The following is a 22,541-nucleotide window of genomic DNA, read 5'->3' on the forward strand; positions in this document are numbered from 1 at the left end:
CACTTATTTTCTCTCGAATGTGTATATGACTTGTTTTTTAATGATAATAATAAGGAGACTTAAATTTGTTATTTCTTAATAAATTTGCTTGAACTTTACATTTACATATTCCAGTTTTATAGTTCCTTAATACATCTGGCTTAGTGTATTTAACTGTGCCCTACTTAACAAAGCAAAAGCTATGTGCATGCAAGGGGTTTTTCTATTCATCATGTGTTTAAACATATCACGGTAACAGTCTTTGTTGCTTATTATTTTCATTTGATTCTTTTAGTTACTCTTTAAAGTCTTTCTTATTATAGATCCTTTTTGTTTTACATTGCAGGAGTATGCAGCGATAGCTTTGCAGTATTTTCTTGGGAACCAAACTGAAACGTGTCTGTATTCTGTTTTGGTACTGTAATTTTCTTTCTTTTTTCAAATCGTGGAACTTCTTTTGATTAGAAGGTATTAATTCTAGATGTACACTAGGTTTTCTTATATTTCTGCCTTTTTTTTGTAGCACTGGATTTGCAGCTACGAGACTCTATTTTCAAAATCATGCAGGTTCAATTTGCAGCTTCTAGAACTTTAGATTTTCTTATCCTTTGGTCAAATTACTAAACTCAATTTGTTGGTGGTGCAGCAAATGTTCACGGCTACTTGCCATGGATAAACAATCAATTTTATTGTTACCTCCAGTTCATAGTTCTTATCCTTTAGTTAAGAAATTTTCCAAAATGGGCGATGTTTTAATTCGTATGGTCAGGGTTTTAATGGGTGATACCATGTGTTTTCAACCTTTTCAAGATCCTGGTGACTGCAAAAATCTTTGTTACATAATTCAGGCTCATGGAAATGCTGGGAAATGGCCATGCCTTTGTTGTTGCACGGCCTCCTAAGGTATTTGTGTGCTCTAAACAATGCTATTGGTTTCATAGATTACTTTAGAATGTAATAGTGTATTTGTTTGATAAATTATTGTAGAGGTTTGACAAATATAGGTTTAGTTCTCTTTATGATTTTGATTAATTGTCTTGTGTCACAAGTGGTATTACTGGGACACCTCCTTCTTCTGCCTCAACCCATAGTCCTGGTCATGGTAAGGTATAATTTATGCCTTTGTCGAGTTCTAAATTATATTTTAATTCATTTCATTTGCATATACCAAACCAGTTATGAAATTTTTTTCAGTATAACTAGCTTTAACTTATGTTAATTGTTGGAGATTGATTGGGGATTAATTTTATAAGTTTTCTAAGTGAAAAAATATATTTATATGCAGGAAAGACTTGATGATGAAAGACTTGATGAAGATCAACCTTATGATGATGAAGAGACTGAATGATGTTATTTACATGGATGGATGACTAGCTATGCATAATATTTCTAGATGACACTTTATTTTGAAATTTAGAAATTTTATGTAAACTTTGACATCTTTGGATGATTTTATTTGGAGTTTTATGCTTTTGAATTGTCATATACTTGGAACTAATTAATGCAAGTGAATTTTACATGTGTTTGAATTTTATTTTATAATTTATTTTATAATTTTTTGAGGATGAAATCAATTCTTTATTTTATATATATATATATATATATATATTACATTCATAACCATTTAAAAGTAGTATATGGTGAAGATTATTGATTAAATAATGGTGTGTTATTACCAATATTATAAGTCAATATAAAAATAATCGTTGCACGTTTATTTAGACAACGTTTACAAAATTATAGCTTAAATTTAGTCTAAATTGTTGCCTATATTATCTCATAGACAACCTTAAAAAAAAATTTCTAATGTCACTAGCAATGGTCATAAAAGTGTTGCCTATAAAAAAAGACTACATTTCTAAAATCGTTCTTTAAAAATTTATAGTGTTGCCTTAAATTAAAAAAAAAAACCGTTGCCAATGAAGATCATGAAAACCGTTCCAGGAAGTTTAGGTAATGGTTTTTTTGACATCGTGGGTATATGCCAAAAAATCGTTGCATATTGGAATAGGCAACGGTTGATAAATCCACGCTTGACAAACCGTTGCCAAACCGTTCCCTAAACTTTCAGGAACGGTTTTTTTGGCTTTCAACAACGATTTTTTATTGTTGTCATAGACAACAAATGTTGTAGTGTTTGAATGATTGGAACATGTAATTCAAAAATTCGGGTGTTATGCAATAATTGTTGCACATTGTTGTCTATCTTCATGATCTATCACGAACAAGAGTCCTTTTTCTTATATGAAAATTATACAATCAAAATTAAAAATAACCTGAGACATGTGATAACACTATTCTTAAGGATCTAAGATACGGTTCTTTAAGAGATCATGGATGAAAAACCCTTCGGGTAGACAAGTGGTCCCTGAAGTGAAGAGTTTTGTAAGATGACTCCTTTAGATTCTTAGTTTAGTTTATACAGTATGGGGACAAATTGAGTCATATTGTTGCTTGAAGTGACCAATATCACTAAAATACGTGACAACATATTTTAAGTTTGTGTACACCCATATATAAAGAGATATACGTAGTTATATACACACATGATATACATATTATATATACACAATAGTGTAAAGAGATGTATAAACCATTATGTAAACATATGTATACAGTTATATATATATATATATATATATGTGTATATATATATATATATATATATATATATTTATATATATATATATATATATATATGTGTGTGTGTGTGTGTGTGTGTGTGCGCGCGCGCGTAGTGGTACTTGTGTTTAATTTGAATGATATTAATATAGTTAGCTTTTGTTTTTTTTATGTTATTTTGTTATTGATTTTCTTTTTACACGAGCTTACCATTTACTTTTCATGATGTGGATTGTGATGATCATACTTTGCTTGACAGCAGATTAAGATTAGGTGGATGATGTGCCTCTGGTGGAGGATTTTTTGTGGTGTAATTATTTTGATACAGCTAGTGTATAGAGCTTGACCAACACCTAGGATTTATGCTTTTAGTTTTTGGATAGTTATTTAGTAATTATTGTATATACATCTTTAGGATAACTATTACCTTAAAGGCCTTTTTGATTATATAAATATTTTACACTTATGAATAGGTTTTTGGTTTTAAGTTTTCCTGTACTTATTATATATACAATGTTACCTAAATATCCAGGAGTTGATGTATATGATTCTAATGAAGTTGGTTGTATGTGATTTTTGTGATATGCATGAATGTTTATTGTTTCACTACTGTGATGGCCTGGCAGGCGGGTTGTTATAATTATTATGTCTAAATTGTAGTTCCAAATGTCTACTTTTCAACCTAACAAACAAAACCTCATTTAGTAATCTCACAAAGAGCATTCATCAAAATATCGAGACGTGTCTATACCAAAATTTTTAGAATCAAACAAATCACACAAAATCTTTAAATTATACACTCAAAACCCCCAAAACTCATACATAACAACCCTAACCCTTAGAATGCACAACTCAATATCAATTTAATCGATCCAAACCAATACAAATCATAGCATACTATACTAATATAATTTCAATCAATTTCATACTCTAGAGACCCCCTCAAATAGATAACCTAAGAGGTTTAAGGTTCACCTCTCTACCCTTATCTCTCATACATGCTTAGGACTTGATAATTCCTTTTCCCCAACTTGGAATGATGATTCTCGAGAAATAATGCTCCTCTGATAGCTTCTGCCATTAATCCATGTTTTCCCCTATGACCTCCTTTATTTCTCCTTAACTCTAAGGGTTTCAGTATGGGCACAAAAAAAGGTGATGGTTTTCATTATAGTGGCTGCTTTTGAATTTGTTGCATGTTGAAGTTGGGGTTTGGATGCAAAAGTCATGAACTAGATGTGTAAATTTGAGTGTATTTCAATTTGGTGTGGTAAATCAATGAAAATGGTGTTGTAGGTGATGTTTAGGAAGAAAAACTATGAAGTGTAAGTAAGATATAAAAGGGAAAACCATTAATATGCAAAAATATATTGCACCTAATGTTGTAGCCGCAGTTGAGCATTGCAGCCATAGGGAAAAATTGGATGGTTGAGATCTAGCACTAGAATTTCAGTTGAGTGTTGTAGTTGTAGTTGAGTGCTGCAGCCATGGGAAAAACTAGGATGGTAGAGATCCAACGCAGTAGGTATGAGAAAAAAACTAGGTTGGCAAAAATTCAGCATTGAAGCGATGAATTGAGCACTATAGCAGTGGCGGTAAATGACCGAATTTGGTCTTGAGGTCTTCATAAAAGTTGTATCCTTGAATATTATCTTTCTAATGAATTTTAAATAGCCTAAAAATGAGATCTAAAACTCCAGTTATGACCTTTTTCGTGAACAAAGGTAAAACTATCATCAATTAGACAAACTATTACGATTTTTTCAATTTTTAATATGGTAGATGATGGAATTAGAACATGAGTTCTTCATGAAATTTGTAAAAACTCTTCTTATATTCCATATGAGATAAAGATGAGTTTGATAACAATAGTGTAACTCTAATTGTGTTGTGTTATGTGGAAGTTGATATTGTATGCTAATTGATGATCACATGTTGAGAATGATGTGTTAATTCTATTATAGCATATGGTAATATATGATATCCTAAGTTATTATGTGATGAATTGTTGATATGGATGATGATGTTATGAGGATGTTTGAAGTTTTTACATTATGATTGAAGTTGTTATATAGAGATTTATATACATGTTGTAAGTTGTACTAGTTGTTGGAAGATGTGCTTCAAGTATTCAATTGGATGTTGTTTTTTTTATGGAAAATCATGTTGTATATGTTGTATATATGCAAATTATTGTGTTCCATGTTGGAATTTTTTGGTTTTCAAGAAATTAGGTGAAATCGGGTTCTACACAGCTGCAGAATCTGATATTGTGTGAGGCGTGCCTTCAAGCCGTCGAATGTAGTTCTAGAGGAGAGGTATTTATCTCTTTCATGTTGGGCACATGATTGGTGATGCCAGGTGTGAGGAGAGAGACTCATCTCAGGTTGGAACCTCGTTGAGCGTGGGTTGAATGACGTTGGGTGTGAGGAGAAAGACTCGTCTTTGCTTGAGTTCACAGTAGGCGCTGAAGTGTGTGGCGTCAAACATGAGTCAGGCAGTGATCTCTCTACTTGATCGAGGTCAGACGTGGATGTTTCCATGCCAGGTGTGAGAATGTGGGGCACTTTTTCCCATAGTTTTTAAAAATTAGCTGGAACTGATCAATTAGACCAATTGAACCATGAATCGATGATTTGGCCGATCTAAACCTTTAATCAAATTAGATATGCACCTGACTTGGTGTGACTTGGTGAGACTCGGTCAAATTCCTAGTTGAACCATCAACTCGTCGGGTTTCATGACCTAGGTCAGGTCATCACTTTTTTTTAAAAGAATAATAATTCAAAACAGCGTCGTTTTGAGTTTTAAAAAAATCAAAATTAGAAGAAAAAAATTTTAGATGTTGCGCATCTTGTTGAGTCTTCAATCACGCTCCCTAAACCTAAGTCCATAAAATTGAGAGTTTGAGACCAAGAAGGGTGAAGGATGATCCATAGGAGAGCTCACACTTGAAGACCATTTGGCCTTTAACTAGGTCCATAGTGATAGAGGACCATCCTTGGAGCTTTATGTGAGACCCATTACTAGGTCCATGGCTAGGAGATTGGAAGAGGATAGGGGAGCTAACACCTTAGAGACATGCTTCTTATGGATATTAATCATTCTCAGAAGCCTTGTTAGCATTAAATTTATTATTCCTATTTTACCCTTGTCTTTAATTTCCTATTTTACCCTTATATTTTGGGTACCTTAGACATAAGATTTATTTTACTTGTAATTCCTATTTTACCCTTGTATTTTGGGGTGTCTTAATCATAGGATTTATTTTTATTTGTATTTCCCATTTTACCCTTGTATTATGGGGTGTCTTAGATTATAGGATTTTATTTTATAGCTAGGTGTTTTATTAAGGTTCGAAACTAGGCCTTACATGTTTTTTGGTGGCATTAGATTTATTTTTGGACTTGGCAAAGCTTAGGCCCAAGTGGAGGGCACCTAGGTTGCATGGTCTTATCATGCACCTAGATGTAGCTTAATCAAATCCAAAGATTCCATTCTTAGTCACCAAGTAGCATCTAGGGTTAATTTAGGTTTCATCTGAAGTGCATTTGGCTTGCATTAATTGGCCATGCACTCTCAAATGTAACCATAAATGCATCCTCCCTTCTATAAATACCCTAGGCTAGCCTCCTTGTAAATACTTTGAAAATTAATATAGAGAGAGCCTTTGAGCCTTTATATTTTCCTTAGTCACTCTTGGCTAATATTCAACCAAACCCTACCTATCTTCACCTTGAGAGAAAACCCTAGAAGTGGCCCTCATCATCCATGGAGTGAGCCAAACCCTACAGTGTCCTCTCAAACCTTTTATCAAACACTTAACCTCCACTCTCCATTTTCGTCAGTTTCCTCCATCAAAGATGTCAATCTTTAAGAACTTGATCAAAGGAGCCAAGGCTTCCTTCACATTGGTCATCATCTCTCCACCAATGCTAGTAAGGATGCCATCACATGGTTAGGAGGTTAGAGGAAACTTCTACATAAGAGGTGCTTCTTAGACCTATGCTCAATATGAACATTGAGTATGATTCCTTTTTTTAGTCTCATAGTCTCTATTGTACATACCTTGTATATTTTGAATTCTTGTACCTTGTATATAGTAGATACTTGTATAGGTGTATTTTGCGATTGTGTTTGTGAGACATTTTCTTTCTTTTCTTATAAGGATTTTAGGTTATGTTACTTGGAGACTTTTTCTCCGTTTGACGTTGTATTAAGGGTCATTGATTTTCATAATTTTAGTAGTAGAAGAGGGTGATAAATAGTAAGGTGTGTAGGTATAGCTAGTAATTGGGTCATTGGTAGGCCTAGGCTAAATTTTACATATTAGACTTTTTTTCTTCCATTTTTTTTCAAGGAATTGATTTAGGTAGGTCTCACCATCAATTGGTGAACCTAACTAAACCAATTCCAAAAGTTTTGAATTGGATTAATTGTAGGAAACAACCTTGGCCGCCTAGCTCACCTTCCTTGGCAGAAATTACCTTGGCTTCTCCCATACACTTGGATAGCTTGTGCTACAAGCTTCTAGTTTAGCTTGCTTCTCAAGCATCTATGTTAAAAGCTTGTTCAACAAGCTTCTAAGTTACTAGACTGATTAGCTTGGGTGTAAGAAGGCTAACCATGGTTCTCCTTTAACTATAGTTAGCCTAGCTTGCACAACAAGCCACTCCTTCATTATATAAGTCTTTTCCTTCACTTTGTAAACACTTTTGATGCATTATATGAGAGAATTATGAAATTTCCTCTGAATTTTCTCTCTTCCAAAAGTCTCAAAACTCTTTGATTTTAATCCAATTCTCTTATCCTTTTCACACAAGAGTGTGGTGAGTTTTGAAGTGGCTAATCTTACTCCAAGGAGTGGCGCCACTTGAGAGTGTTCTTCACCTTTTAAGGTGAACCTTAGAGCTTCTACCTACAATGGAGGCTTCAACAAAAGCTTAAGGAGAATCAAGGAGTCGAAGATCTAGGGAGGAACTTGAAGAGAAGCCAACAACAATTTAGTTTTCTCTTAAGTTTTCCATCAACTGCCTTGTCATGCCATCGCCCTATCACATTGTCACCCTACTATGCCACAACCCTTCTTCGACGTTGTGCAACACGTAGAAGAGCACGTTACAGACCAAACACGTGTGCCACATAGAAGAACAGCTGTAGTCTGAGTCGTTGTTGTCATCGTTCAACACCTCCCATCCCCTCTACTGCACCTTCCATTTTCTCTGCCATTGCACGCCTTCCATCTTTGATGCCACTATGGCATCTCAGCTTTGCGTTGCATATAATAGCATTGGGTTTTCATTTTCACTCTATGTTGCATTTTTTGTTGTTATTAACGTTTCATGTTCGCGTTCATAATTCATTACGACATCTTGTGTTCAGGTTTTAGTCCACACTCCTTCTTGTTTAGGTTAACAACCATATTATTTAATCTTGACAGCTTGGATGCTCTTCTTAGTTATTTTGTACATTGAAATGTTGGACGCTCTATTTGTAAAATATAATTATATGTTAGCTTTTTTCTTTGTCTATGTAATTTGGTTGCTTTAACATTATGTTAGCTGCTCTTTGACTCTATAATTTGGTTGTTTTAACATTATGTTATTGTTACCTGTTATTTGAAGCTATAATTTGATTATTTTAGCATGATATTATTGTTAGCTACTCTTTGGCTGCTCACTAGTATATTAGTTTTGGTTGATTTAATTTACAATATTTTTTTTGTTTGTTGTTATTGCGTGATATTTAAATATTAGGTATGGCAACTAGTGAAACGCCATCAACACTAGAGGGTTCTACTCAAAACTCTTTCCAAAACAATTTTAGAGGGAAAATTGATATAACTTGGGGGCATTATAAATTGCTTAAGGAGAATGAAAAATCTGTTATGTTATGCATTTACTGTGATAAAGTTATTCAGGGAGATGGATTTAATAGGTTTAAGAGTCACTTGGCTGGTGAGAAAGGTTAAGTATAACAATGTAAGAAGGTTCTTGCAAATATTCATTCTCAGATGACACAAAAATATTGATGAATGCAAGAGCAAGAAAAACAAAATTCAAGAAGAAAATGATGATAGTTACTTTTTTCCCGCCTATTGAAGAAGGTGAAGTGTGTAACATCCTAAATTTCAGATACAATATTATTATATTATTCTTAAAATAGTAATCAAATTTTTTTTTGTTATTATATTTTAAGAACAAATAGAAAATAAGTACAATATTTTATAATTTTAATACATTAAAATTTCTATTGTCAAATTTTCAAAATTAAAATGGAAATATATAATATTTAATTATATTCAAAAATCCTATTTATAATATATTTTTTTAGAATAATATTTTAATTATAAATTATATATAAATTATTACAATATATATATATATATATATATTGTAAATTTAATTACCTTTATAATTTGGATTATTATATATAAATATATAAAAATACATATAAATATATAAATATATATATATATATATATATATACGCATATTATAAATTTTTTTCTTCTTCCCGAAATTTTTAGTGATTTAAAAAAAATTCACTGCAATAAATGCACGGATAACCCTAGAAGCTCAAAAATCTTATCTCTATTGATTTCAAATGATTCTATGCTATCCATACGTAACTAACAGAAGCAAATGGTAGTGAAACTAAATTAATTGAAATCAATTTACCATTAGATAGCAACTAAGTAATCATTACCCCTCATGCTATAAATAGGCTTCATCTGCAGTAAAATTGGAGACACAAGTTACGGAAGGAGAAAACGAGAGAAGTAAGAAAAGAGAGAAGGAAGAGAAGAGAGAAAAAGAGAAAGAGAGCGAAGTGAGCAGAAAGATAATAGTAAAATTTTTACACAACTAACTCTTGATAAGTCTACATTCTAAGGTAACGGGAAGGAGAACTTTATCTCTTTAAAGTTTTATATACTACTATGTTTATTTATTTATGTTATTTTTTATGTATATTTATTTAGTGAGGTGTCCTGATAGACTATGGCCAAGGCCAAGGAATCCAAGAGGTGATATCTTAAAAGAACCAAGAGGAATGTGATGATCTTAAAGACCTTTTCATATGTTTGTACATATAGTAGTCTCTTTGTATAGGCTTATTTTTGCCTTTGTATTTGTGAGACACTTTATTGCATTTTATTAGTCATTGTATAATGTTTCTAGGGTAGGTTACTTGGGAACTTAGACTCCATTTAACCTAACCTTGAAGTACACTCATTTTCTATTTTTCCAGTAGAAGTGGGGTGACATTTAGCAATGCTTGAAGGTGTGACTAGTAATTGGGCCAGAATTGGGCCTAAGCAAAATTTTACATAGTGGACTCATTTTGCTCCTAATTTTTCATAGGTTTGATCTAGCTAGGTTTCATCATTTTTGATGGACCTAACTAGACCAAACCAAACATTTTAGAAAATAAATCATGGAGCAAAATGGAGCCAAAATCTGCCTAGCCTATGTACTTCTCCTTCTTGGCCGAAATTGTTAATCACTTAGGGTTGAGAAGCTTGTGCCACAAGCTTCTCTTTAGCTTGCTTCCCAAGCAAGCTAAGTGAGAAGCTTGCTCCACAAGTTTCTAGACCACCTTGAACGATCAAGCAACCCTACCATGGTTCCTAGTGAACCATGATTAAGGTTAGCTTGCTCTTTAAGCTACCTACTTCTATATATTTGTAATTTCTACTCTTGTAATCACTTTTGAACAATTTGAGACATAAACTTCAGATTTCTCTCTCAAGAGTCTCTCTAAAACCGTAGAGAATTTTCTCTCTAAGGTTTCTACCAAAGGTTCTTCAATCTTTGCCTTGGTTCCTCAAGCTTCTACAACAAGCTAAGGAGAAACCGAACCACTTCATTGCTTCTACTCCGTTGAAGGTTGCTTCGTGGAGATTCAAGCTTCTTTTCAAGGAATCCTCAAGAGTTATTCGATCTTGGAATGGAGAACTTGAAGATTCAACAATCTTCTCCAATTAGCTCCATCATGTCCCTAACCTCATTTATTTGCTTAACCTATGATTATTTTTATTCATAATAATTATTAAGGTGTTCATATTTCATATTGTTTAATTATTTTATAATGATTGTCATTTTTATTTATATCATTGGTACTCTTAATATATATTTTTTACGTAAATATATTTATTGTAAATATATTTTATAATCAACTATAATATAGTTGTGATATCTTGGACTCGTCTGGTTGTTATTTCTTCATGTATTTATGAAGATAAATATTGTTCTATGACCATAGAAGATAAATATTGTTCTATGACCATAGAAGATAAAGTTTGAATTATTTATAGCTGGATGTTTGACCTTGGGGATTTAAATGAGTAAGGACTTGTGGTGAAATATCATGATTGATATTTGGTTGATATTATGATAATGTTCATTTATCCTGACTAGTCACTATTAAAATAATTCAAATTTTATTATAACAATAAAAAATTAATTTTTATGTTGATTATAGACAATCTTGTTCTTTATTTAATTAATTGTATTTATTTGATAATTTTTCTCACTCCTTATTTTTATGTGTAAAATTAAATATATTATAAAATAGATGGATCTACTGGCCATTCCAGGTCCTTTTATAGTAGTTATCACTGTCGTTTTTCCTAGGGGTAATTGGAATGCTGTCTCCAACTCAATCACGTTCCAAGGCATAGGACTGTCTTCGTTCGTTTTCTTTCCCAATCAAGAAAATCTCACTATTGTAGATGGACCCATTATAGTGACTTTCTTTTTACCACCAGCAAATCATGCAAATCCTATTGTAAACTTATTTCCACCACCAATGTAAATACTATCGTAGTAATAGTAGAAAAAAAATAGTATGTAAGACATGTACTCTAAATAATAGTAGAATAATATGTAATGTAAATATTGGAAATAATAATGTAAGATACAAGTAGTTATAATTACGTATATTATTGCAAATATTTTAAGGTCATTATAAGTTAAATATGTGTATGTGATTTTGAAAATTTTATTTTATTAAGCATAATATTAGTAATAACTTACTTGTGTTTTCAATCTATAAATATATATAAATTATATGAAAATATATATACGTATAAAATTGGGGTTAATATTTATACTATTAGACGTTACAAAGTGCTAGAAGTGGAACAATCAACACAAGCAATATCTACATTTCTAAAAGGCAAGAACCGCAATGCTAAATTTTTTATGCCTAGAACAACTCCAAGTTTAACCTACCTTAAAAACTATGTTGCAAAACAAAAAAGTAATAGAAAAATGTGACGTTGCTATTGCCAAATTGTTCATTGATGCATTTGTTCTATTCAATCCAACTAATTCAACATATTTTCATTAGAACATTTTAATATGTATATGCCAATAGAAACATTTACTAGTATTATTTAAGCACTATAATAGTGTCTCTGCAACATGCAATGCTTGTCTGTGGTTTGTATGCTCATTTTGTACCACAAGATTGACAGGACTTCTTAATTATTGAGGAAGTAAAATTGTTCTTCTGTGCTTTCATGGATTAACCATTTCTATGCTTTATAGTAAAGCCAGAGCTGGTTACTTTGGACATAAATTTTACAATTATCATTGCCAAATTTGAAATAATATCATTCCAGGAACCTTTATTTTTTTCTTGCTTATATATGTTTAATTCCCTGTAGGTCATCCTTGGATTCAAGTTGATGGTGTAGCTCCTGACAAGCCACTTGATTCTGCTGTATTAAGTCGCTTGAAGCAATTTTCTGCTATGAACAAACTCAAGAAAATGGCTCTTATAGTAAGTCTGCACGTGGAAGCTTGAAATTTATTTGTTATATAATTGACTTTATTGATATATAAATTTGAGCATGGAGATACTTACGTGATGTGTTAATAGATTGGAAGTCTTTCATTATGAATTTGTGACTGCAAGGTGAAAATGGGATGTTATTATTTGCACCTATTCATTTAATCATTCTTTTATTTTTTTAGATTATCGCAGAGAGCTTATCTGAAGAAGAAATAGCTGGCTTAAAAGAAATGTTCAATATGATAGATGCAAACAACAGTGGTCAAATCACTTTTGAGGAACTTAAAGCAGGTTTGAAAAAAGTGGGTGCTAATATTAAGGAGTCTGAAATTTATGATTTAATGCAAGCCGTAAGTGTTTTTTTAAGCATGTGTTATAAAACAAATAGAAACAAGTGGTATTAGTTGGATAATGGTCCACAAAATAAATGAGAAATGTATATCTTTTGCCATAGTTAAGCTTTCTGTAATTAAATTGGGCATGAATTGTTAAAGTACACTTCTGTTTCTGTCATGAATTTACTGTTAGAGGAAAGGGTTAATCATAATTCATAATATACTAATCAGTGATTCTTCATTAATAATTCTTTTCAAGTTCTAATTAATTATATTAAATGAGGCTGCATTTAGTAGTCATTTTGTTGACAAGCAACAGGGGAGTTTGACAACAAGTGCTAGTTGGTTTTCAATTTTAGTATTAGATGCTATTATTAAATATAATTATAGATGGTGCCTATTTGTCTAACTTGTTTTATCATTTGTTTTTTGTTCATGTGTGTCAGAGAGTAGTACTAGCAAGACACTCCCCAATTGGTTAAAAAATTGCGGGACCATCAATAGAGAAAATCATTTAATAAGATGTGGGACTCAATTTTGTCATTTCCAACAAAATTTCAACCAATAAGAGACCAAGAGAGTGTGCTCAAAAATTGTGTCAAAATGTGTTGCTATCATTTCTCATATATTTGATGTCACCAAAGTCATGAACTTTGATATTAGAAAATAAATTTACCATATTCAATAAAATATACCAGGTAGCTAATATAAAAACAACGAAAAAAATTAAATCAAAATTGGATGAAGGGTTATGATGTCTCTTTGAGCTTATACTTAATCACAGATTCGTAGTGATAATGTATTTGTTGAATAGGCTAACTCAAATCTCTAACATATTATCATACCTTGAAATTGTAGGCTGATGTTGATAACAATGGGACAATTGATTATGGCGAGTTCCTTACTCAGGAAGAGCTTCAACAGGCTTGTGATGAGTTTGGCATAAAAGATGTCCGGTTGGAAGAGATAATCAAGGAAATTGATGAAGATAATGTAAGTGGTTTACAAATTACAATTCTATGTGGTTTACAAGTGAACTACCTTTTCCTCCGTTGAACAAGAAAGCTATATGAGATAGCTTTGGAAATCAGGATGGCCCTCAAACAAACATACCCTTAGCTGTCTTATCTTTTCTAGTTAAGGGCAGTTTGGATAAATTTTTTCAGAAACACTAAGGAAAATAATAGTTTTTTCATGAGTTCAAATTAATTTATGTATAATCTTTCTCATATTAGCTTCTCTAAAAGCTGTTTTTAACTTATATATAAGCTAATTTTAACTTATAGAGAAGTTAATTTCATTTTTTCCCCTATTTTCTTCTCATATTAGTGCTTCTGGAAATTTTATCCATATAGGCCCTCATCCTTCCTAAATATCTTCAGCTAAAGACTTCCATTGATTAAAAGAATCACCGATAACTTTTGTTGGAATCCAGTTGACATATTTTTTTACAAACTTTTCCTCCACACACCAAACCAAAGGCCTACATGTATAGTAGATTCATTGGATGATTATTATTTTCCTTTTCAGAATTTGTTTGAGTTTGAAAGAGAGATAAAAATCAAGGGGGACATTAATTTAAGGCTTAGCTTTTTAATCCCTTTGAAATGCATCTTTTTCGTTTTTGTGTTTTTTTCTTTCTCTTTTTGTAAATATGGTCTCAATTAAAAAAAAAAATTCTTTTAGTCCCCTTAGCACCAGGGACGGAACCAGGATTTCAATACTGGGGGTGCCATATAGGGGGTGCCATATAGTAATATACATATGAGTTTATATTAAAAATATGAGTTTATATTAAAAATAGGGGGTGCCATATAGTAATATATATGTATATAAAAAAAAATTAAAATTGTTGGGGGGGCCGTGGCACCCGTAGGTCCCCCCTTGGCTCCGTCCTTGCTTAGCACATTGTTTCAATCCCTATAAAGTTGTAAGATTTTTATATATATGACCCTTTTATATTAGTTCTTGTTATTTAGGGAACGTTAGGATTGTTTTCTAATTTCTTTTAACAATGTCATCACTTAATAGATCAGTAACTAAAATTAAAAAGAATTAACAACGCAAATAGGGAGAAAAATTAAAAGAACCAAAAAAGAAATTACAGGAACTAAAAAGTTATTTACGCCTCAATTCAATGAACCCATAATTGTTTCCACTTATTTTGGACATCATTAATGTGGCATCATGATACACAAGTTTATGATAGTGTGTACTTTGAAACCCATCACAATAATATAGTATTGTGCATTCTGCTATCTATGGTCAATGTTTTGCTCAAAAATTGAAGACCCTTTAGCAAGAATATGATGCTTCTATAGAATCAATGCAGTTATGATTAATGTCAGCTGTTTAATCGTATGCAGGATGGACGCATAGATTACAATGAGTTTGTGGCAATGATGCAGAAAGGAAATCTTCCAGCGATTGGCAAGAAGGGCCTAGAAAATAGCTTCAGCATTAAGTTCAGGGAGGCATTAAAATTGTAGTGTTCGTTCTCAGCATTGAGATTTTTTTGTTTTTGGTGTTCCTTATATCCACTCATCCCTCCTCTTCTCTTTAAAGGTTCAAGATTTTATACATAGTGCAAAGTGTTTGCATGGGGATTTAGCTGGGCCTTTTTATCTCTTCAGTTATTTTGTTTGTGTCCACTTTAAATGGATTTTTGTAATTATGAGAATATATTAAAGAGAGATATCTGTCCAAATTAGTCATTGATTGTCAGTTTTGATATATTTCGTGGACTATGTCCATATTTTACAGGAAATTGATTATTTGTAAATTGGATTTAGGTGGACCTTTTTCTCCATACAGTTATTTTGTTTGTCCAATTAAAATAGATTTTTGTAATTATAAGAATATATCAAAAGAAGATATTTATTAAGATTAATTTTTAATTATTACTTTTAAGATAGTGCATGAATATGTTCATATTTTATATTTGATCAGAAATTGATTGATTGTCAATTGGATTGACACCATCCAAACACCTGAAGTGATGGCTTAACATGGATACATTTATTAAACATATGATGCAAGTGTTGATAGAGAAGTGTAGTGCTAGAGAGTTGAAGCCAGTGCTATCAGGAGGTCATAGGTTTTAATTTCGGTTTGATTATTATATATAAAATGAAAATGGTGAACAAAATGATGTAGTGATACATAATCGAGAAAGGAACAAAATCCTCAAAATGACTTTCATACCACAAAATAATAATTGTTTATAACAAAATAAATAAAATAAAATGAGTTACGGGGTAAAATTAGTTTTTTGTATAAGCCAAAATTAACTCAAACTTATTAATACACTTCAAACAATTTGGTTCGAATTTTTAGACTAAATGCAATCAAACTCATTTTTTTAGTTAGGTATTAAGTTTTTCTATTGAAATTCAACTCAATCCAATTCATTAAACAAATTTTAAATTTTAATGTAATATATATATATATATATATATATATATATATATATATATATTGTTTTTGAAAATGATAGATAGAAGATGATATTTCTATGACTACTAAACTGAGTGTCAATAATATATTGAAAATTTTCAGACCAATCACAACTACATACTTAATAGGTTCAACAATATCTAATTTGACTTAAAATTTTACTTGTCAAACTGAGAGCTAATAGAAGCTCACAAAAAGGATATAAATATGTATATATTATAAAAATTTAGATAATTTCAAAAATAAAAAATGACAAGTGAGATATTATCATGCACATACTTACATGTTCTTTCCATGTTTGTTATTTGAATTTCAATACTTTAGTAAACAATTTCATTACCTCACTATCTCATGTGGGTTTTATATTTGTCTTTAATGTATAAATAATGTTAGCATATTTATTTTGGTAGAAGTTGTTCAATTTACCTTTGTGAAACATAAGTATAATTGATAAAATCATGCACTTAATAGTTAGTAGGTTTATTTCATATGATGAGGAGTTTCAACCAAAGAATCTTATTTTAATATTATTGTTGATATTTTATTTTAATTTTTCAACATAGACAAGATGATTAAAAGATTATTGATTCACTGGTTCTTCTTTTTTATTTACACACTTATTTATAATTAGTGATATATAATTTTTAGTATTAATTTTTTACTAAAATGTTTTTTAATTTTTTGTATACAATGACCCAACCCAAACCAACATGATATTAATTGGGCTAATTTAGTTCGAATTTGATAAAAAAAATCATATAAATTCGACCCAACTTAATACAAACTATTTTGAATCTTCTTAGTGAATGTTTGGAGAAATGATAATGATTGGTTCATGTTATTTTATCCCACCTTTTCATTAACTTGTCAAAAATGGATTGAGATGAATTGAACCATTTTTTAAAATGTGAGCTAAAAAATGAAGCCTACATCATTTAAGGAATTAAAGATTAGTTAGCGGTTAAAAACTGTTATAAGAATATTATAAATTTTAAAATAAGTAAAATTAAAAAAATAATTGAAGAATTATTTTCTTAAAATGAAATACTCATTTCTATACATAGCATCACTTTCATACTAAAATGAAACAAATATTTAACATTTTATGCTATTTTTTTTAATAGTTATGCATTATCAGTGTAAAAGTTTTTACATTATCAACTAATAAAAAATACTATTTGTATAATTTTTACAAGTCAACAAATTCACCATAAATTATTATTTGTAATTGGATGATTAAATAAAATTATTTTAGAACCTTGTTTTAACCAAAATAAAACATAACAAGATGGCATGTTGGGGCCAACTAAAAACCTGTATTTATCAAGCTGAAATAGGGTCGACTTAAACGGGTTGACAAGTTGATAATGTTGTCCAGACTCGCGTAAAAAAATGGGTCAAATATATTGATCAAACGAACCAACCTCATTCTACCACTAATAAATACAAGAAAGGTGATGATAAAGAATACGAGTGATGGAAATAATAAAATTATTTGTTTAATATAAAAGAGACTTGGAACAATAAGAAAAGTTTGGTTTTGTGATCATTTTAAAAAAAAATTTAATTGATGATATTCTCCTGTTGATGGTCAATGACTATTTCTTTTTTAATTATTAGTTTTATATCGATTTAAAAGATTGACCTTTTTTAATAAATAATATTCTATTCGATTTAAAGGGTTTACCATTTTTAATAAGTAATATTCCATTTATGCAGATACACGCATGCATTTATGACATATAATTAACTAAAAAGTGATGTGAATTAAAAGACATGAAAAATAATTAAGATACATGAAAAAAAAGACACCATCACATGAAAAATCAATGATTTTTCTTTTATTATTTCCTTTACTTTATTATATATATTTTAATTTTACTATATGTTTTCTATAATTTCTTAGATATTTCTTATCCTTATGCTATTTCTATTCTCTAGTATACCATGTGGCAACATCCAAAGTAACCATATAATCAATAAAGTAAAGACTACCTAGAAGTGAGTGACAGCTTAGATACAGTAGTTTAGTGGCTTGCATTGAGGATATATAATGAAATATTAAAAAGTAAGAACTGAACAAAAAAAAATTAAATAAATACAAACTTTATTTCGTTCACAATTAAGTAAATGGCAACACACAAACACTGGCAAACAATATTGTGTCACAACTCCAACACATTGAGTATTTTAGTGGGATGAATTAATCTACTTTCATACCCACAACACACTCTTATTTATGCTTGTTAGTGCATATAGCACTATATATGCTAGTATATCTTAAACTTATAACAAGATGTATTGCTCTCATATGTGAAATAGTTCTTTTCTACTTGTGTTGATTGAGGCAAACAGGATCCAAAAGTAGGGAAGAGACATCATTTTTTAGTAATTCTCCATTTGTGAATTTATCCTGACGATTTTCATATGAAAACTCAGACATACGTGCAAAATTAATTGCACAATCGAGCACTGACTTTGGGATATCATTGGAATTGAGGTACTCTTCATTTATAACCTTCCAGTAATCTTCAATGTCCTTGCGAATGAGCTTATAGGCCTCTATTTCTGAAATTCCATATTGCTTCATGCAACATTCAACAGATGATGCAACATGTACTCTTTGTTGTTCAAACTATTTATCAATCAAAGCAAATCAAAAGTCGAGTTAGGAACATCATAATGTTAATATAATTATGCTATTTTGATGAATAAATAATTATACATGTGAATTGTAAGTAAATTCGTATACCTTATGTGAGGCCATATCATCCATGACTCTACCAATAATTGATGCAGCTTGAATGATTTTTGGATCACTGAAAATCCAATCCAACACATCCTCTGTTGCAAATTCTCCAAGACATATCATTGATGTAAACAATAGAGGACAACAAGAAGTTAAGATTCCATTAACTTTATATTCATCATATGTTGGAATGTAACCCTCATGGCACCATTTTGCTTCAACCATATAAGCTTTTGCTAAGTTACAAATCTACAAGTATAATAACCAACATATGAATAAGATAAACTGAATTTAGTAAAGAAGTATTAAGGTAAAAGTTATAGAAATAGAGATATTATACAGCTCGTTTAAAATGTGACACTGCGAGGCTTGATTTTCCACTCTGAGCAGTTAGAACCTCTATTTCTTTAAAGAGTTCTGCAATTGTATCAAATATTACTTTCATGCTTAGTGGAAGAGATTCAACGAGACTAATATCCCATCTGAAATTTTAAAAAATAAATAAAGAAGTATTGATAAAAAAACATTTAAGTGAGAAATCCTAAGCTAATAATCAATCATGATTATTTTTAAGTTCTTAAATTCCCCTTTCAACAAGTTATATAAGTCATAATTTATAAAGGACATCAACCTCTTAAATGCTTCAGTCAAGAGTTCAAGTTCTTCAACAGTGCCATAAGCATCATAAGCATCATCTAAAAGAGTGATAACAGTGCTCAATTTTCCTGCAAACATTCTTCCATTTCTATATTCAGGCTTGTAGGACATGGCCAAGATCCAAAGATAGCACTCAACCAACCTATCTCTAGCATGAGGGACCTTTTTCATAACATTTGATTGTTTCCACCACCTATAAAAAATACAACATAACAATTTAAATATACTTTAATATTTATTATCTCTTATTTTGGTAAGATAGTATATTAAATATGAATATGTTGTCACTAAAGAAAAATATTTAAAGGTAAGGGACTTACTTGGTGATAATGCCAATTTCTTTTTGATGCATTTTTTGAAGAATATTGAAGTCTATTTTTGCAAAGGACAGTAGAGTTTCGTTATGGGAAGAATCTTTTTCATAGATAGTCATGTGATATCTTGCCTCAAACCTGAGTACACTCTTGTTAAGAGGTTGCCTTAAGTAGTGATTGATTTGTGCAGCAAGAGATGGACTCAATTGGTTGGCCAATGACATAAGTTGAGTATTTGAGAAGTCATATGCTTCTTCCAATACATCATCTTCATGAGTTCTTAGATGTGCAGCTTCATACAAACTACATAACCCTTGAATATCATTGGCAAGTGTTTCATTGAAGTTTCCTTGCTCATTTTTGAATTTGTTAAACACACCTGCTCAATTAATTAAACATATATACAAAATAATAAGTATGTAATAGATTTTGTTTTGATAAATAACTTTATTGGTGTGTAGTACTTTTCTTGTATAAATATCATTGACAAAGTTCTATACTTACTTGATGAAATTTGATATCCTTGTTGTCTAAGCAATCGAAAGAGTAGAGCAAGAAAGTGATGATTGTCATCTTCACTTATGATATTGTTATTTTTTGTAAAAATACTGTGAATATGTTCCAATGCTTGATTAATTTCTTCTTGAAAATGATAGGATATACCAAAACATTGGACGGAATCAATGAAGTTTAATTTTTGCATGATATTTTGATTTAATGATTCAAACATCATTTTAACCTCCTCTTTTAAGATTTGCGCTTCATGCTTCATATAGTGACTCACTTCTTGATCCTGCAAATATATAAACATTTATAACATAAAAATAAGTACATTGTTCAATTAAAAAGAACATGCTTTATTGAATTAAAAGAAAAGTATAACATTAATAAAGATATGCTTTATTAAATTAAAAGAAAAGCATTATATTAATAAATCTCAAAACAATGAAATACATTCAATTCAATTTTCTTCTATTCTATTACTTATTAAACATGTATTTAAACATTTTTAAGAAACAAAAGTGATATATCTTTAAATTAAAAAAAAAAACTAAAATAGGACAATTTTTTTTAATAGACTAAATCTAAACTTGAAAAAAGTTTTTTTTTCTCTCTCTCTATATATAATATACACGATGAGTTTCTTGCTTGGAATTAGACTAATAACAAGGAAATGCTGCAATTTTTACAGCATGAAAGTACTGTGAAAATAAAAATACTAGTAGACTGGATGTATAAATATGAATATATATAATAATGTACCATAGATTGAGAAGCATATTGAAGGAAGGTATTTCCCCAAATGCTAGGAGCAAAATTAACACAAGGTCGGTTGACATCAGATACTGCATTTTGGGTTGAAACAAGTGCTGAAGCTGCAATGGACATCTTTGCTTTAAACAAAGTGGTCTTTAATTTCTATGGAAAAGAGTGCGTAGCTTACTGATGAAACACCCAAACATGTAGCTACATATTTATACTCTTAAACCAGGTTGCTTTTGTTGGTCTCTTTTTGACACTAATTTATCATGTGTCTTAATTTATTTATTAAGTAAATGGTTTTCTATGGAACGTGCATGTGGAAGAAGGGTCTACACGGCCTATATTGATAAACATGCAGCAAGCCATTCGGTGCTATGTGCCATAACGTACACGTGCGAGAAGCTTGCCATGACACCTCTCTTAGGCACAATATCTATGGCGTGCCACTTAAGTGGTCTCTTTTTGACACTATTTTATCATGTCTCTTAATTTATTAATTAAGTGAATGATGCTTAAAAAAAACATTGATCAGTTAATTTAAAAATAATGCTCGATTTTCCACTCTGACGGCTGAAATGAGAGAGGAAATTCGTTGAAGTTGCTGCACGAGGTGGATTTGGTGATAAAGATAGTCATTTCTGCCCAATATTATTTATATTTCATCTTCTGCATGTGAGAAAAACAAAAACAAATATTTTCCTAAATACCCACGATATATTTTATTTATTTATTTATGAATGATGATATGAATTAGGTTGTTGAGTCAAAAGACTTATCATTGATAGGAAGTAAAATGGACCAAGAAAATGAGTCTTGTTACTGTTTAGAGAAGGAAAATATATATCATTGGTACAAACTTTCGTTGACGTTATTATTTAAGAGAAAAATTATTATTTTTAATTGTTTTACATATTTTTCCTCTTTACAATTTATTCATTATGCTGAAATCACATTTTATGAAAATAGAGTAATTTTTAATTATCAATTTTAAAATATTATATAAATAATAATATTATTAAAAAAAGTGTTATTTTTCTATGAAATTTTTTTAAAAAAATATTCGTAGAATTTTTTTTTATGAATTTTCTTGTAATAATAATTTCACATAAATATTTTTTTTCAAGAAATTTCGTAAGAAAATTTCTTGCGAATTTTAAAATTGATAAAAATATATTATCTATAAAATTATAGAGACAAAATTTTGCAAAAAATTTAGTTGGAATCATGTTCTCGCAAATTTTTATACAAAATTAATATGAAAAGTTATATGTAATAAAAAAAATTCTAGTAGTGTATCTATCAAGTAAAAAAAGTAGTGAGACACGATGAGTATGTATCAAGTAAAAAAAATAGTGAGACACGATG

At 30.4% G+C, this 22,541-nt stretch overlaps 1 protein-coding gene and 1 long non-coding RNA gene across 2 annotated transcripts; one reads left to right on the top strand and one right to left on the bottom strand.

The window, feature by feature from the left end:
• The first annotated feature begins 12,948 nt into the window (after positions 1-12,948).
• Positions 12,949-15,455, top strand: LOC145950120 (uncharacterized). The gene is made up of 2 exons (XR_014428220.1): positions 12,949-13,730; positions 15,104-15,455. It is a non-coding gene; the product is annotated as an uncharacterized LOC145950120 (long non-coding RNA).
• A 2,828-nt stretch (positions 15,456-18,283) lies between these two features.
• Positions 18,284-21,417, bottom strand: LOC109793618 (putative terpene synthase 2). The gene is made up of 7 exons (XM_083060591.1): positions 21,177-21,417; positions 20,418-20,706; positions 19,920-20,292; positions 19,574-19,792; positions 19,283-19,424; positions 18,946-19,191; positions 18,284-18,828 (listed from the first exon to the last, which is right to left on the bottom strand). The coding sequence occupies exons 1-7, from the start codon at positions 21,300-21,302 to the stop codon at positions 18,523-18,525; spliced, it is 1,701 nt and encodes a 566-aa protein (XP_082916717.1). The 5' UTR covers positions 21,303-21,417; the 3' UTR covers positions 18,284-18,522.
• Between the last annotated feature and the right edge of the window lie 1,124 nt (positions 21,418-22,541).

The sequence above is a fragment of the Cajanus cajan genome, chromosome 7 (genome assembly GCF_000230855.2).
Source record: "Cajanus cajan strain Asha chromosome 7, NIPB_CcT2T_4, whole genome shotgun sequence".
NCBI lineage: Eukaryota > Viridiplantae > Streptophyta > Magnoliopsida > Fabales > Fabaceae > Cajanus > Cajanus cajan.